The sequence below is a fragment of the Primulina eburnea genome, chromosome 16 (assembly GCF_022965805.1).
Source record: "Primulina eburnea isolate SZY01 chromosome 16, ASM2296580v1, whole genome shotgun sequence".
Taxonomy (NCBI): domain Eukaryota; kingdom Viridiplantae; phylum Streptophyta; class Magnoliopsida; order Lamiales; family Gesneriaceae; genus Primulina; species Primulina eburnea.
The window spans coordinates 2,062,155-2,079,664 of NC_133116.1; the positions used below are offsets into that span (position 1 = coordinate 2,062,155).

Genomic DNA, 17,510 nt, shown 5'->3' on the forward strand with positions numbered 1-17,510 from the left:
AACAAATATATAAATCAACAAAATCACTATTTCCCTCATTTTCATTTTGTTGGAATTCAATTAAATCATATATATATATATATATATATATATATATATATATATATATATATATATCGATTTTTAATTTAATGTAAATTTCAATATAAAGCATACACCGATAAATGTCATGTGGTATGTATATACATCTAAACTTATATATATACATATATAAAACTCATTCCATATAAATATATTGATGAATGGATACGTAATATGATGGAGGAAAAGGAAATTCAAATATGGAGTTGGTTTGAAATCAAAGTCGAGTTTAAGAAATCGTGGAAGAGTAGCTAAATTTAGAACAGAAGCCCTTTCAAGTCACGTGCTTATCCATGTGGGTTGTTTGAAGATCATATTCAGGTACTCTATGTAACTGTATTTTTAAATATTATTAATTACTATTATATAAAAATCAGGACAACCATGTGCAACCCTAATTTTAATTAAATAAATGAAATAACAATAATAATTTAACCAACCAAAAATACGTGTCTACTTTAATTTGGTTTCAAACTTATTTTATTGGGTTCATCAAATGATACACAGGCCTTTTATACAAGATGGTGCTGCATTTGTAACCAATAGGAGAAGAGGTCCAGCCCAATTGATTATGAATTCTGAAAATTAATTAATTACTTCCAACAAGCTAAGAGACGTTTTTCAGCACAAATATTATATTTTGGCCGCCATGAATTTTCTCATGCAAGAAATGAAATTTAAATCTACGAATTCGTGCCTGAGTTGATGGAATAGTGAATCACTTGATTAATGATTATGTGTTCGATTCTCTCTACCGGTAGTGACGGAGTCAGTAATATGTCTCTGTCCAGGCTAGAACTTTAAACTATAGAATTCTTTAATTTTTAAATTGATCTACCCGCCTAAATTATATTAACCCAAAATTATACAAAATTTATTCAATAAGGGTCGTTAGAATTGGTCTGCCACTTCCTGAACCTGAGAGTCGATAGTGTCTATGATATAGTCAATATCCAGCGCAATCTGACGTTTAATATATATATAGATATATATATTATATATAGTATGTGTAATACCCACATAATATATTATGGTAGCTCATTTAATTATTCAATTTAGTATGAAGTTCAATTAGGATCACCCAGCTCGCTATTCACAAAAATTTTAAATAGAGGAGGATTCTCATATTCAAGAGGATATTTTATCATAACTTGTAGCTCTAATAAGACTTAATATTTCTGATTGATGTCGAGACTTACGGACAACCCATATATAACGTGGTAATCCCATCTGCCCACTAATCTGCCAAATTAAAAGGCTAGAAGAAATTCAAAAGCTTAGCCATAAAGAACGGGCCTAATTTATCCGTGAGAGGGTGATGACCAAATCCTAAGATACTGAATAATATATATATATATATATATATATATATATAAGTAATATAATAAATTAAGTTTAGTATATAATTTGAAGCGGGATCCGCGATCGAAGGCGTACGTGCGACATTTGCGCTTATTCCGTTTCTTGCTAGAAGCATTTTATACTCCATTAATTTGGTAGGCGCAATTATAGTACCATTTCGTGACCAATAAATAATAAAAGATGTGTAGACTTCGGATATATACGATTCTAAAATACATATTCTACACTCTCTAGTCTACGTCCACAACGGATGCGTGTGAATAAGCACATTAATTAGCAAAAATTAACTTCACTTGATTGCAAAATCCCTAAATTTACGTTTCTAGCTCGCCTATATAAGTCCGGCCATGCATGTTCCTAATTTGCTGATTTCAAAACAATTAATCCTCGGAGAATTGATCAACGAAAGGATGACAATATTTAGGAATGGTGCCAACAGTTCCATCTCTCTGATCTTTTATTTAATCAGTTGCTGCGTAATATTAAATTTCTGCCGATTTTGTGAAATAGTGGAAGCCGGGAACAATCCCAATTATAGGGATGCACTTGCTAAGTCCATTTTGTTCTTCCAAGGTCAGAGGTCAGGAAGGCTACCTCCATCCCCGGCTCAACAAATTACTTGGAGGGCCAATTCTGGACTTTTGGATGGTCAACCAGCCCATGTACAATATCTATATTTATCATTTGGTGCAACTATTTTTGCTTACTAAAAGACTTAATTTCTTGTATACCATGTTTGGCATGCATGTATCTTGTTTCTCTAACTTTTAGCTGTTTGCATATCTTTTTATTTGTCAAAATACCTTTTTTTTCCTCATTATGAATAAATAAGTTTTTATTCTCAGTACGTAATCTGCACTTTGGTTTATTTGTATTTTAAAATATAGTACCTTTACTTAATTATTAATAATACTAGTTATGAATTTATGTTATCTAAACTCCACACAAATGGAGTGCAAATATCAACTCCTTAATAGTAATATTACACCAAGTTTGATCAATTAAATCTTTTTAAAAAATATTCATCTTAAAAAAAATTATATACTGAGTTTTAAAACACATGTTTACGTAGGTGGACTTAACCGGTGGATATTATGATGCGGGAGACAACGTCAAGTTCAATTTTCCGATGGCCTTCACAACCACGATGTTGTCGTGGGGGGCGATGGAGTACGCTGGGAAACTAGGGCCACAATTACCGGAAACTAGGGCAGCGATCCGCTGGGCTACCGACTACCTTTTAAAGTGTGCTGGGGCCACTCCCGGTAAGCTTTACGTTGGCGTTGGGGATCCAAATGCGGATCATAGGTGTTGGATAAGGCCTGAGGATATGGACAGCAGTAATCCGGCTCGGAGTGTTTATTCTGTGTCTCCCAGCAATCCGGGCTCGGACGTGGCAGGGGAGACCGCCGCTGCTTTGGCTGCTGCCTCCATTGTCTTTCGGAAAGTTGACGCACCTTATGCAAGGTTACTACTTAAAACTGCAAGGAATGTTATGCAATTTGCTTTGAATTACAGAGGTTCATACAGCGACTCACTGGGCTCCGCCGTTTGCCCATTTTATTGTTCTTATTCTGGTTATACGGTACGTTGATCCCACCATATCATGCATGCATCATATTCGTTAATCGCTGACAAATCCATAATGATTGTTACCTACAAATAAATAAACAGGATGAGTTGTTATGGGGAGCTGCCTGGCTGTTTAGAGCCACAAATGATGTTTATTACGTGAACGTGGTAAGATCACTGGGTTCCAACGATGGAACCGACATATTCAGCTGGGACAACAAATATGCAGGTGCTCGCGTTCTCCTTGCAAGGGTGCGTAATTCCCGTTGGCTTTAATTTGCAAACAATTATTTATAATTAGAATAAAAGTATATATATCAAATGGAGAGCAAAATTTTCAATGAAAACATTGATGAACATGCAGAGAAATTTGGTGGATAAGAACAAGACATTTGAAGATTTCAGGCAGCGGGCCGAAGAGTTCATGTGCAGAATACTACCAAACTCGCCTTCATCCACGACACAGTACACAGCTGGAGGATTGATGTGGAAACTGGGTCAAAGTAATCTCCAATATGTCACCTCTATTACCTTCTTGCTCACCACATACTCCAAATACATGGCCACTTCCAAAAACTCTTTCTACTGCGGAAACCAACTTCAAGTAACGCATCGGACCTTACGAAGCCTAGCCAAAAAACAAGTACGCTTGATATAGGCTAAAGCCTTTTAATGTTTAATAGTAATATAATACGACACTTGTAGCTGGATTATAATTCAATTTATCCGTGTGCAGGTGGACTATATACTGGGGGAAAATCCAATGAAAATGTCATACATGGTGGGATATGGTGCAAATTATCCACAACGAATTCACCACAGAGGATCCTCACTACCTTCGTTAAGAGTTCGTCCACAGCCGTTTGGGTGTGAGGCCGGGTTTCAACCATTCTATTACACACCAAATCCGAACCCGAATATCCTTACCGGAGCCGTCGTTGGAGGTCCTAATCAGAATGATTTTTACTCGGACGATCGGACGGATTTCTCTCATTCCGAACCTGCTACATATATTAATGCTGCCATTGTTGGACCCTTGGCCTTCTTTGCCTCTTAGAACTAAGTGGCCCCTCATATCTGATCTAGTAGTCCTATGTCAATAAATATAAATACATATCGTAATTGTATAAATATGCATGCAATATATATGAATTATATAAATTTTATATGATCTTTCTGATATAGATAAACTAATCCATTTGGTGTATATATATAGACACACACACACTATCAGACAATTCAACATAAAAATAAATGCAATCCACAAACACACACACTATCAGACAATTCAACATAAAAATAAATGCAATCCACAATCACATGGTCAGAATAAAATATCAGACAATTCAACATAAAAATAAATGCAATTCAGAAGAGTTGACTTAACTTGATATATATATCCTTTAACGGAAGTATAATTTAAATTTTGTGGTCAAATTGGTAAAATAATAAAGAACATTATTGGCAAAATGACGCGTCACGTCACCGGTCCAAATAGACAGCCGCCGGTTATGGTTCTTGATGGCTCGCTGAATCCACAATTCTGCCATAGATAAAGACATCTCTTCTTGATATAATACATTGAGCGTGTTCTTTACAAAATTTCAGAAGCCATTCTTAAACTTTTGATTTTGCTATGATAAAATTGATTTTTTACTGTAGAGTGCGTGGAGCAAATTAAGAAACTTGAAATGACCTTATATATATGACTTTGCCACATCCAAATCTGAACTACTGTATTTCAATCGTACAAAACACTTATCCAAAAGAGTGAGTCTCATGTTAGACGTCTCACGGATCATAATCTGTAAGACGGGTCAACCCTACCCATATTCACAATAAAAAGTAATACTCTTACATAAAAAGTAATACTTTTTCATGAGTGACCCAAATAAGAGATCCGTCTCACAAATACGACCCATGAGACCGTCTCACACAAGTTTTTGCCTATCCAAAAATAGTAGTGTCTTTTGTCTTTATCCAAGATAGTACACCATATTAAATGACCAGTATAATGATATTAAACAACCACTTTTGATTTGTCTTTATGCTTCAAACATTATCTGAACTTTATATATTCTGATGAATATATATGATCATGTAAAGATAACTTCACAAAAGTACTGAAAATCCAGAAATGTATGGTATATAGATATGAGATCTAAGATAGGCAGATGTACCTATATAAAAGGAGAAATTTCTGTTTTCAGAGAAGACTGATTTGGTATCTTGCATTATAGATTTCATGGAGATGCTATATATATCAAATCAGTTGTCTCTGATCTTCACAATCCTTGTCCAGATCCTAACTTCATATGCTAATAAACCGATGATTGGAAATCTGTGACATTTACTGGAGGATTCAATCAAAAGTGATTGTCTTAATATAAAGCCATTGTTTGTCATCAATTGTTTTTCATTGATCAAATGAATCCCGTCTTAGAAATTACCTAGAGCAGTGCTAAAGCAGCCTCGACAGCTTGAACATGGCGACCAGACAAAGAGAGTTTTAGGCTCCAATTTGAATATCTTCTCCTATTTGAAATCATGGATTTGAAATCCGTAGTAGACAGTATACTTTACACTGCATTTCGTATATCAGCCGAACTCCATTCCGGGTAGGGGTGGGCATAAAACCCGAAAAACCGAAAAAACCGACCGAACCGAATAATTCGGTTTAAATGGTTCGGTTTTATCGGTTTTTCGGCCGGTTATGGTTTTAAAATATATAAAGTTCGGTTTTTCGGTTCGGTTTTCGGTTTTAAGCCCCAAAAAAACCGAAAAACCGAACCGGCTATATTTTTGTTAAATATAAAGTTTTTATGTATAATGGGTCATATTATTTTTAAATATAAGTCTTTTTATATATAATGAGCCTATTAAGATTTAGGAACTTAGTATCATTAACACTCAATTTTTCAATCCGATCGTTTTCTCTTATTTCTCACCACTCATCAGTCGACGTTCTCTTTTTTTCTGTATATATTTCTTTAATATTTCGTAAGATTATTTGTGTTCCATTCGAGCTGGTTGACACCTTGTTATCATTCCTATTACTAAATATTCCGTTGGATTCATGCATTTTCCGTGTTTACATGGTTAATTAGTTATATATAGTTATTATATTCGTATGACATTTTTATACACAACACAGGTTATAATATATATATATATATATATATATATATATATATATATATATATATATATATATATATATATATAAATGATCAAGTCTCACAAGTTAAATACTTGAAAAATACAATGATTTATATTTTAAAGACATAAATTGACATATAATTTTATCTCTCAACAAATTTTAGCCAACCGTATATAACCGGCCGTAAAAACCGAACCGTATTACAAAAAAACCGAACCGAACCGTAATAAAATGGTTTGGTTTTGGACTAGAGATATTCAAAACCGAAAACCGAAAAACCGAACCGCTGTAGACTAAAACCGAACCAAACCGACCGTTGCCCACCCCTAATTCCGGGCCCCCGATATATCATAGTTGTAATATTTTGGGGTGGATCCCATTTTGGGCCCCGATTGTATATTCTAGTATTTGGGCTTTATCTCATCTTGGGCCCTTCCTCGTTCAACCTTCCAAGAAGGTCAATAGTTAACCCTTCACTCGTACACACACTTACTCATCATGGATTGCATCATTTAAAATTTTATAACATGAAAATAATTTATTCGATAATTTATTGAAACTGAAAGTAGTTAAGTAAAATATATCGATATTCTAATCATAACAAGGTTGATGATGTTTCAATTATTATAGTTAAAAACATAAATGACTTGGATTAAGATTATCCCAATATATTTTAAATATTTAATATATATCTAAACGCGTGCGTTTTAGGCTTTTTTCAGACATGTTTTTCAAAAATATTTTTCGTATTTTATAAGTGAAAAAAACTTAAAATATGTTTATTTTTTTGAAAAAAGTATAGTTTTTAAATAACAATTGAAATGTGTTTTTTTAATGTTTTTAGACATCAAAAAATGTTGAGAATCAAAACATATTACTACTTTTTAACGGTAAAAATGTTTTTATAGAATAATTGTCCAAACACATATTTATTTTAAAACATTTTGTCAAAAATAGTTTTATAAAAACGTTTTATAAATATTTGATCAAACGGAACCTTACTATTTTTCAAATATATTTGATTTTGATTTTGATTTTGATTTTGCAATGATTTTCAAAATGCAATGTATTTTAATAAATGTAAAACGACACACGTACATTTAGTAGTTATATATGACGAGAAGAATCCAAGAAAATGAAAGCACGATGATATATCTTAGCATAAATTTCTCAAAAGATATATAATTTAATTGATTTTTAAATAAAAAAAAACCAATTTTAGAGCGAAATTTGAAATTTGCATAACACAGTTTGTTGAAACATAAGAACCACATGATTGAACTGCCACCCTTTGCAAGCAAAACGTACCCTTAATATTTCATCTCTTCCACTTCTTCTCCTTCTCCTCATAAAATTAATAAAAGGAAAGCGTCACGTCTGATTCTTGATGAAGCCAATTATATGTATACGTCAAATTATTTATATTTAAACATCGAAAAAATGACATTTTTTTCACATTCATTTGCTATTATCCCATCATTCTGATTTTCTATGTCGTCTTCACCAGGTATATAATCGATCTCCGTTTCGTTTTTATATAGTCAATGTTAGATCACATATTTTTTCCTTGTTAATTTGGGGATGAGAGATTTTCATTTTTAACATAGTTTCGTTCACTAGATGATTGATTTCTCCGGGCACTGCATATGGCAATTCAGTAATTGATACTACATGTAGCTAGTCGCTTAATTAGCTGGCTAGGTAGGGGTTATTTTGTTAATTTATTAAAATTATGTAATGCATTTATATATATATATATATATATATATATATATATATATATATATATATATATATTTAGGGGAAGTGGGTTTTACCTTTTAAAGTTTTGGGAAAAAATAGATTTAGAAGTCCTTTACATATGCTTTTATTTGCTCAGAAGTTAGCCAAAAATTCTTTATCTACCGAATTACTTTTTTTGATTATTTTTTTTACCCATTTCCCCCATAAATTATGCTATTTTGAGTTTATATCCATCCTTTAAGTAATATATTTATAGTTTTGATATATTACACACCCACCGTGTATATTTATGCGAACATCGATGATGTGACATTCACCTATTGGATTTGATGAAACATTCCAATAGGTGAGTGTCATCTAATCGGTACTCACGTAAGTGTGTACGATAGATCCATAATATATAAAAACTGTACATATATATATATATATATATATATATATATACACACACACACAATTTTGGTTCTTTTCTTAGGTGTTGACCTAGCATTCAACATATCACCATGTGAGTAAACTTTGGGGGCTCGTTCACACTCTAACAAAAACCGATTAAATGAAAGAAAACAAATTATTTTATAAGTTGGTCTATTTTGGATTGTATTATTTTGAGTGATTAAAAATTATATATATATATATATATATATATATATATATACCCAAAAAAAAATATGAATTCTTGTCCACCTTAACTCTGATTGGCTCTTTAAATTTGATTCGCTTACATGCATGCATGTAGTTTGATTGCTTCACCTCAACATCACACACACTTACTACATGACATGTTTAAGAAAATATACCGCCATCAATTGCATGCATAGCTGTTAATAGCCAAAGTTTTTAATTAATGGCTATAAACATTTTGCTCAATACAGCAAGCTAGCTTGCTAGCTTTTGATCAATAATTGATATTGAAATTTGTAATTTGCAAGTATTTATGCATGTCAGTTTTTTTTAACCTTGGCACTAATTGACACGGCTTGAATTAATATATATCCCATTCGTTTGTTGTTTAAGCAGAAAATCACAAGAGCTCACCGTGAATGACTACAGGTTGCTGATATAGATGGTATCGATTTTTTCGTCGTCGCAGCTGGTGAGCAGTGGCAGTAATAACAACACTATCAAGAAAATGAGAGGGAAGTCAGTTTCAGCCAAGGTTATTTTTGTTTTCTGTCTTGCAAGCTTTCTTGCAGGATCACTATTCACCACACAGACTAGGCCACGCCCTGAATCATATGCAGCGCATCACTTAATCCCTAATATCATCCCCCATAATCATCTGCAAGACAAGATGGATTCTGCTACTAATGAACACGAGCACAAGCGGGTACATATATTAATTTTGACTTTTTTTTAAAAAAAAAAATCAATTGCCGAGATCAACCGGCTTGTATTGTTTTTTTCCCGGATTTGAAAGATTTTGTTACTGGATGGTGATATCATGTTTGTTTGAATTAGAAACTGGTGGAGTCAAATTCTAGAGATGTCATGGGAGAGGTGATGAAGACACATGAAGCTATCCTGTAAGTTTTGGCTACCTAACCGGCAATTATTCTCATTTCCATTTTTCAATTTATTTTTCCTGGGATTTAATTAAAAATTCGAAAGCATGTATAAATATCTGCATATTATTAACAGAGCACTAGATAAAACTATATCAACATTGGAGATGGAGCTAGCAGCAGCTCGAACGAGCAAGATGGCGAGTAGAGTCGATGGACTATATCCCGCATCATCAAATCACACCACACCTCGCAAGGCTTTTGTTGTTATAGGAATCAATACCGCTTTCAGCAGCAAGAAACGAAGGGACTCGCTACGAGAAACATGGATGCTTAAAGGAGATAAACTGAAGAAACTGGAGAAGAATAAAGGGATAGTTATACGATTCGTGATAGGTCACAGCGCCACGCCTGGGGGAGTTCTTGATAGAGCAATCGATGTTGAGGATGCGGAGCACAGAGATTTTTTCCGACTGGACCACGTCGAGGGATATCATGAGCTTTCCACAAAAACAAGGTTGTTTTTCTCGAAGGCTGTTACAATCTGGGATGCAGACTTTTATGTTAAGGTGGACGATGATGTTCATGTAAATTTAGGTAAAATTTATATATAGTACTTACTCCTTACTCTAGGTAAAATATTTATTAAAAATATTGATTATTGTAATTAAATCATATTCACTAAAATTCATATATTTTATCTGCAGGAATGCTAGCGAGCACGCTAGCGAAGCACAAATCAAGACCAAGAATATACATTGGCTGCATGAAGTCCGGGCCAGTGCTATCTCAGAAGTAATTTGGCATAATTTATTTGCTGGCTAGAGCACTAAAAAAATTCACATTAATTACTTATATGATATAGGTACTAGTTACAAGTATATAAATAATTTGGCTATTTTTACGCGTAGAGGATTAAAATATCACGAGCCCGAGTTCTGGAAATTTGGGGAAGAAGGTAACAAATATTTCAGGCATGCGACGGGTCAAATCTACGCCATATCCAAGGACCTGGCAACTTATATCTCCATCAATTCGTAAGTATCATGCAGGCATGTTATTTATAGCATCTTACGTACCCTTTTGAATATATGTATACAAATTAAAACAGGGCTATCTTGCATCGATATGCGAACGAGGATGTTTCTCTGGGTTCTTGGTTGATTGGGTTGGAAGTCCAACATGTAGACGAGCGATCGATGTGCTGTGGAACTCCTCCAGGTACCTTACATATCTGATATCTCTTAAAAATAACTTTGAAAAGAAGTTATGAGTGCCACGGCATTACCCAGTCCAATGGTTAATATGGTCATCGAGTCCTGACCCTTACATAATTTTTTTTAAAGAACAATGATGAGGAGTGGATCCACCCCGACTATTAAGTTAAATATGTCTCTTTGTTTATATACGTAGACTGCGAATGGAAGTCGGAAGCGGGGAACGTTTGTGTGGCATCGTTTGATTGGAAATGCAGCGGGGTGTGCAATTCTGTGGAGCAGATGAAACAAGTGCACGGTGCATGCGGAGAAGGCGACGCAGCTGTGTGGAATGTTCATCTCTAGTTCTTGGATTAAATTCAATTCATCGCCTTCGATCATATGATTAATTATTGCTCAATAATATAAACCCCGCAGACAAATGTGGCATGAGTGTGACAGCAAACATTATAATTTTGTGTACCTTTGTTAAATTTCTGACTATAATTTAATTTAAAATCCCTGATTTGGAATGGATGCATGAATTTACCAAACTCCAATTTGGAAGACACTAGGCCAAATTAGCTAACAAATATGTTTGCATCTATATGGGGTAATCTAAACATCAACCATAGAATGTCTATTTATCATGACTCAATAATGGATCATAAGCACTGATCAGTTGAGATGTTTTGTATATATTCAATTGAATTCAATCCTAGGGATATCAAGATTTAATATTCTCCACTGTGTCTCAAGTTTGGGACGAGTTCTTGAATTCGAGACTCTTTTTTAACAATATCTCAATTCAAAAAATTAGGAAAGAAAAGATTTTATATTCTCCACAGTTCACAAGCAATAATTATGCATCGATCATTAATTTCTACTTCTAACTTATAAGCTATATATTCATTTTACGAGTACTTAAATGTAAATGCAAATTAAATTAAATTAAAATTAATAACACTAAAATAGAAAGAATGCGTGCAACTTTATCAAATGTTGTTAATCTGAATATCCTAAAGTCAATATATATCCCTGCATGTGCAGATCCCGAGCCACGGCGAATTCGTCTCGAATTATGTTATCCTCGTAATTCTTTTTCACTATAATAATAATAAAAATAATAATAATAATAATAATAAGTACGTTCTATTTATCCAGTTTGAACGTAATTTATTAATGATAATTCCAAGAGGTCTGTCTTTATCTTTTTTTTCCTTGACCTAGCTTGCTTTAGGATTGATGATCAAAATATGCACACTCAGGCAAGCTTTTTATTATATATAACAAGTGCGTCTTCTTTTTAATAATAAAAATAAAAATAAAAATAAAAATCAATATACTAATACACTGGAGCAGGATGTATTATATGTATATTTATAATATTTTTTTACATAGAAAATAGTAATGTAAAGAAAATTCAAATATTTTAAATTTTGCTTGTATTTAGTTTATTAAATATTTTTGTGATTTCTATTGTCATAGAGTTTATATATTTTATTGTTTTAAGGATCATAAAACATACAGTGGTTTAACGGTGTATTCTTTGAAAAAGAGAAGGCGAAGCTTCTAAAAATATTACTTCTATCACAATAAGAGAACATTGCCTTTTACGTCAGCTTTAGGCAGACCCGACGGCGGCGTCACCGGCCGTCAACCTTTTGTTTCTATCACACTACAAATATACAACACCACCTCGTCCACACAAATACAGCTGCTAATAAACGGTGACGCTAATGCACGAATAAAGTATAAGCATGCAATTTCAATAAATTAGGAAACTTTATTAAGATTATAATGGGTTCATCGTCATTGGGACGTGGTGGAGTTCCGCCCGGATTCCGGTTTCACCCGACAGATGAAGAGCTTCTGCACTTCTTCTTGAAGAAGAAGGTCTCATTTCAGAAGTTTGACATGGAGGTCATCAGAGAAATTGATTTAAATAAGATGGAGCCATGGGATCTACATATGTAAGAATTTAGGCACCAATATTAATTCTTATATATGCATGAACCGATCAGTCATACTTTCTTTTTTCTGGACAAAATTAATGTGAATGCAGAGAGATGTAGGATCGGATCAACTCCACAGAATGAATGGTACTTTCTCAGTCACAAGGATAGGAAATATCCGACAGGTTCTCGGACGAACAAAGCGGCTGCTGGATTCTGGAAAGCGACCGGCAGAGACAAATGTATAAGAAACAACTTCAGTAAGATTGGAATGAGAAAAACCTTAGTGTTCTACCGTGGGAGCCCCACATGGTCAAAAAACCGACTGGATTATGCATGAGTATCGGCTTGAAGATAATACTCATCATCATGATCAAGACCCTCAATCCACGACCACTAATGTAAGTCACATGCAGTATGAACGTGAATAGTAATTTTCTTTTTAATTATTTGAATGAAGATATAAAACATTTTTAGGAAGATGGATGGGTCGTCTGTCGGGTATTCAAGAAGAAGAATCTGTTAAAAGATGGGGATAGTACAGGCAATACCAGTGAAGCTTCGCTCAACATGAGTACTGCCGCCACATCATTTACCAGCTGCAACCTGCAATCTCGATCCCTCTTCACGAACAGTGATCATATGATAATAAAAATGAATCGGTATAACGTGCAGCAGCAGCAGCAGGAGGTTGAACTTGGAAGCGACCCAAATTATTATCTAGCTGTTCCAGTTTCCGCCACTTCCCCACTAAACCAATACCCACAAATTGAATTTCTCAACTCCATCTCCAATAACCAAAACAAGCAATTAATGATGAGCACTAGTAACCATTACAAAGATCACGGCTGCGAGAACATAGTCCATGCATCAGCAGCAGCAGACTCCATTGGTTACCTGGAGGTTCATTGCATGCACCCATCTCTGATTGAGAGGTGCGTTTTTCGTCAAGCTACAGCTGCCAGCAAATCAGATTATAACATGCATTAACTTAAACGAATGGGATCCCCTAGTAATTGCTACTTTCAATGCGCACCACCACGATCACAACGAGGTCTCCCCCAAAAGACGTCTTCCGGGGGACCACTGATCCTGCCTCCAGCGGCATTGACAAAAACAATCAATTAACTCCGAAAAGTGAAATGGACTTTTGAGCTTACAGGTGGATGTGTGATTATGCGGTGGGTTCGTTTTCACCAGATAAAAATACCCATAAACATAATGGCCTTCTAGTTCAATGGTAGCTTATTTATTCCCAGCTTCTTTATATACTAGGTAGGGGGCACCTCAATTCTTGAGGTCTCCTACCCAGGTGTATCGTTTAACGAATGAGTGTATATATGTTTTTTTAGAGTATTTATATAAACAATGTAGAAGTATGTAATTATAAAAAGGGGGAAAATATATTAATGTTATATAATTGCACAAAATTAAGCTTTTTTAAAAAAGAGAAATTCGATTGAAAAACTATGATAAAAGGAAATAATTTTACCTAGGTAAGCATTTCCATGTTCACGTGCATGCAACGGTGACTATGCTACAAAGGTTAAGATATATTTAGTGAGAATTTTATATACAACAACAATTATTTAGAGTTTTTGAAACGATTGGCATTTTTTTTAATATGACACGTACAAATATGGGATAATGCAACGTAGGGAGCTCATCATATTTTGCATAATAACATAACTGCATCATAATTTAAATAAAATGTACATTATAATTTTCAAAAGTTAACACTTAGAAAGGGCAAAACACAGTGTTCTGCACCCATAATACAGAGTAGGAATAAAGTGTAATATTATAAAAATATGATAATTTGTATATATACTATGGTTTTTTTGTGAGTAGCACGTACTTAGAAAACACAAAAATTTAGTGATTTTTGTAGTTTCATTCTTGGTCTTCAGCTGTTGCGTTGGACCTGCAAAAAAAACCCGATAATAAAGTTAGTTAATTTGTAGCATTTTGATTGAGATCCAATTATAAAAAGTTCAATAAATGCGAACGATGTTTTTTAGAAACTTTAAGTATACCATGTTAAAGAACTGAGAATGAAATAATTTGGGAGAACAAATCATTTAGCTTGTTTAAATTTTTTATATCGTCGCGAACATAATTATTTGAATGTATTTACGTCTAAACATTAATATATTTTGAAAACTAATATTGTTTATTGTTTTTTTTTTTTTGAATATATCTATAAAGCGAAGCTTGTAAACAGTAGGATGTGAACAAAATTAGGAACGAGCTTGGCATATCAGGCATTAGGTAAGTGTGAGTAATATTGTAGCTTATTTACATACCTAAATAGTTGACAATGAATATATCAGGGGGAAAATACAACATGTCAATGACATGAGTAAAAGATAGCTATGTACTGTAAAAAAATAACTTAAACTGATGTAAAGAGTGAGGTAAAAATAAGTACTATAAATAAATGCTTAGTTGAATTTTATTCAGAGTTTTTAGCAACCTCATATTAAATTTTTTGTAAATGAACTATTATTAGTACATAAGATAAATGCTTAACTATTTACTCAATGTACATTCTGAGATTGGCGGATAATATTGAGATTTAGTTCTGTCTCGATATCGGCTGCATAGTCTATTAGAAAAAAAAAAAAGCTTTGACTCCATATTAAGCGCTCTTCGGAAGATGATGGCCCATACTGGGTTTGAGAAAAGCCTTTTCATCAGTTCTTCGACTTCTTTTTCAAACAAAAAATTGTAGTAACATTGACTGCAATCGATACATTCACAGTAACGGTTGTTCTCCATCAGAGTTGGATTTAAAAAAGTGATTCTAAACTTTGAGGAGAAAGTGTTGGGTTTTTTGGATATTTAGCCGTAATGTAAAAGAAGGCAAATGATGTTATATAAATTGTATGTGTTAGGATGAGTCATGGATAAACTATGACACATGTGGTGCTTATTTTGAGCCACCTCAGTAAACATAGATTAACTCTATTTAACTATTGACAAGTGGAAGAGGCTGAGTTGACACAGACAAATTAAATAAAATAATATTTTTATCACGGGGTTTTTTTTTTTTTTTGCATAGAACATTATGTTCTGTTAAAGAAATCGGAATTATTGTCAGAAATTACTTCATAAAATTGATCCAAAGATGTGGTTTTCAGGCCTTCAATTTCAGAATAAAACATTTTTATTTTCTCATCCAAAAATAAAATTTCATCGTCATTTGAAACAAAAACTTAATAAATCATTTTTTGATCTAAACAACACTATATCCAAACTGTTCCTTGATGCATTTTAGGGGAAAGAATCTTCTATTTAAAATTTAAAAAAAACGATTTTGGAGTTTTTTTTATCCTTACAATTGGAAGGGAGACTGTTCCATCTCTTGTTGGAATCGTCCCTTGTATGCCACAGATATACTTCTGGCTGCCAATTTATGGGTTAAGTTCGATTACCTTAATGTTAACATCTCATTAACTCATGTCCACAACTAACATACAAGTTAATAAACACCATGTGCAAATAGACAAATAGTTAACTAATTTCATAAACTTGACCATTTTGAAACTAAAAGAATTCAAAAACATCGCTAGCATATGAAATATGAATTTCCAAATTTCAAATGCGAGATATATTCTTTTTTCTCACATTTCAAAAATAAAATGAAGGGAAAAACGCAACCCACTGATAGCAAGCAAAAACCGAAAAAAAACATTGATTCCTTGTATTGTGTCCCTGTCATTGGGAAGCTAATCTCAAGGAAAACTCAAAGACAAAGTCGGTTTATTGCAGGAGAAAGCCAACAACATACTTAACTCAGTTATTTTTTTAGCCGCTCACCAACAGGAAGGCTAAATTTTTTAAGGGAAGCGTACAGCACATAAGAGAAATAACACAAGCAAGACGCCAAACCAAACCATATACAAAAGAAGCTCATTTTAGGAACAAGACAACAGCAGGACCAGCTCACCTATTTCTCGCTTGTTCTTCCTGGCAAAGCGGCAGTCGGTGAATCGGAGGCCTAAAATTAAAAAAAATTAGTAGCGCAGAAGAAGACATATAAACACAGTAGCTCTACTTTGTACGAAGCAAAGGTAAAAAAACAAGGGGACGAGCGCGTCGAATAAGGAATGAACCGCAAGTAAAAAAACATGTTCAAGCAAATCCAAAGAAAGCACATACCCAAATATCGTTTTGCAAAGTGAAGAAGAGATGACGGGAGTGAATAAGCAGAATGGAGGCCGTTGTTTTTAAACCCTAGCCATAAAAAACCGTGGTTAGATAAGAAGAAGGCATGTAAGCACGAACGCTCGAATTTACACCACGCTAAGACATAAAAAATCGAAAGAGGCAATGCATCCGGTAGGGGAAACCACGAGCGAAAACCCCAAATCAAGCAAAGCCAAGGGAAATACGGACCGAAATATCGCTTTCCGAGGCGAGGGAAAGTAGAAGAAGAGACGGAGACGCGCGCAAGGCGGCAAAAAGAGGTGGGGGTAAGCTGGATGCTAGCTGGGGAGAAGCTTAACAGCGTACGAGCCGGGCAACGAAAGGAGTGTGAGAAGAAAGGGTTGGAAAGAGATGGGAAAAAGAATGAAGGGGAGAAACCACACATGTGGGCTGTGAGGCAGGAACTATTCTCTTGACAGCACACCCTCTTTGCTTAGTGGAGAGCCTAACGTAAAACACGTGTATTTGAGAGAAACAAGAATGGAACGCGTGGACTTTTAGTGACTGACAACAGGGCAAAAACAGGCCCATCACAACTTATTCACGCTTTCAGTATAGTAGATATATAGTATTTTCATTCAAACGACTGAGACAAGTTTTAGTGATTTTTAATTATCAAATGTTTAATTGAATATTTGATCATCTTTTTCAATATATTTTTTAAGTTCAAATTTGAATTCTTATGAGTTTTTCAGAGACGAATTTTAACAGAAAAAAAAAAATCAAC

General features: G+C 34.0%; 3 protein-coding genes across 7 annotated transcripts; 2 read left to right on the forward strand and 1 right to left on the reverse strand.

Moving 5' to 3' along the window:
* Positions 1-1,837: 1,837 nt before the first annotated feature.
* LOC140816993 (endoglucanase 3-like) lies at positions 1,838-4,114 on the forward strand. Its single transcript, XM_073176540.1, has 5 exons — positions 1,838-2,105; positions 2,516-3,028; positions 3,118-3,267; positions 3,380-3,658; positions 3,752-4,114. Exons 1-5 carry the CDS (start codon positions 1,854-1,856, stop codon positions 4,070-4,072), a joined length of 1,515 nt encoding a protein of 504 aa, XP_073032641.1. The 5' UTR covers positions 1,838-1,853; the 3' UTR covers positions 4,073-4,114.
* Positions 4,115-7,544: 3,430 nt separating this feature from the next.
* LOC140816612 (probable beta-1,3-galactosyltransferase 8) lies at positions 7,545-11,149 on the forward strand. The gene is made up of 8 exons (XM_073175995.1): positions 7,545-7,682; positions 8,936-9,245; positions 9,377-9,441; positions 9,557-10,017; positions 10,128-10,215; positions 10,332-10,457; positions 10,532-10,641; positions 10,834-11,149. Exons 2-8 carry the CDS (start codon positions 8,982-8,984, stop codon positions 10,980-10,982), a joined length of 1,263 nt encoding a protein of 420 aa, XP_073032096.1. The 5' UTR covers positions 7,545-7,682; positions 8,936-8,981; the 3' UTR covers positions 10,983-11,149.
* Positions 11,150-13,882: 2,733 nt separating this feature from the next.
* On the reverse strand, positions 13,883-17,187 carry LOC140816852 (uncharacterized). Of its 5 annotated transcripts, XM_073176331.1 has the most exons (5): positions 16,973-17,187; positions 16,736-16,810; positions 16,524-16,574; positions 15,913-15,979; positions 14,813-15,314 (listed from the first exon to the last, which is right to left on the reverse strand). In XM_073176331.1, the coding sequence occupies exons 1-5, from the start codon at positions 17,166-17,168 to the stop codon at positions 15,104-15,106; spliced, it is 600 nt and encodes a 199-aa protein (XP_073032432.1). In that variant the 5' UTR covers positions 17,169-17,187; the 3' UTR covers positions 14,813-15,103. The 5 variants fall into 5 exon arrangements, 3 of the variants coding, with proteins under 3 accessions (XP_073032434.1, XP_073032433.1, XP_073032432.1); XM_073176333.1 differs by lacking the exons at positions 14,813-15,314; positions 15,913-15,979 and adding exons at positions 13,883-14,108; positions 14,430-14,495 and having other exon boundaries at positions 16,736-17,187; XR_012114655.1 differs by lacking the exon at positions 14,813-15,314 and adding an exon at positions 14,381-14,495 and having other exon boundaries at positions 15,913-16,008; positions 16,736-17,187.
* Between the last annotated feature and the right edge of the window lie 323 nt (positions 17,188-17,510).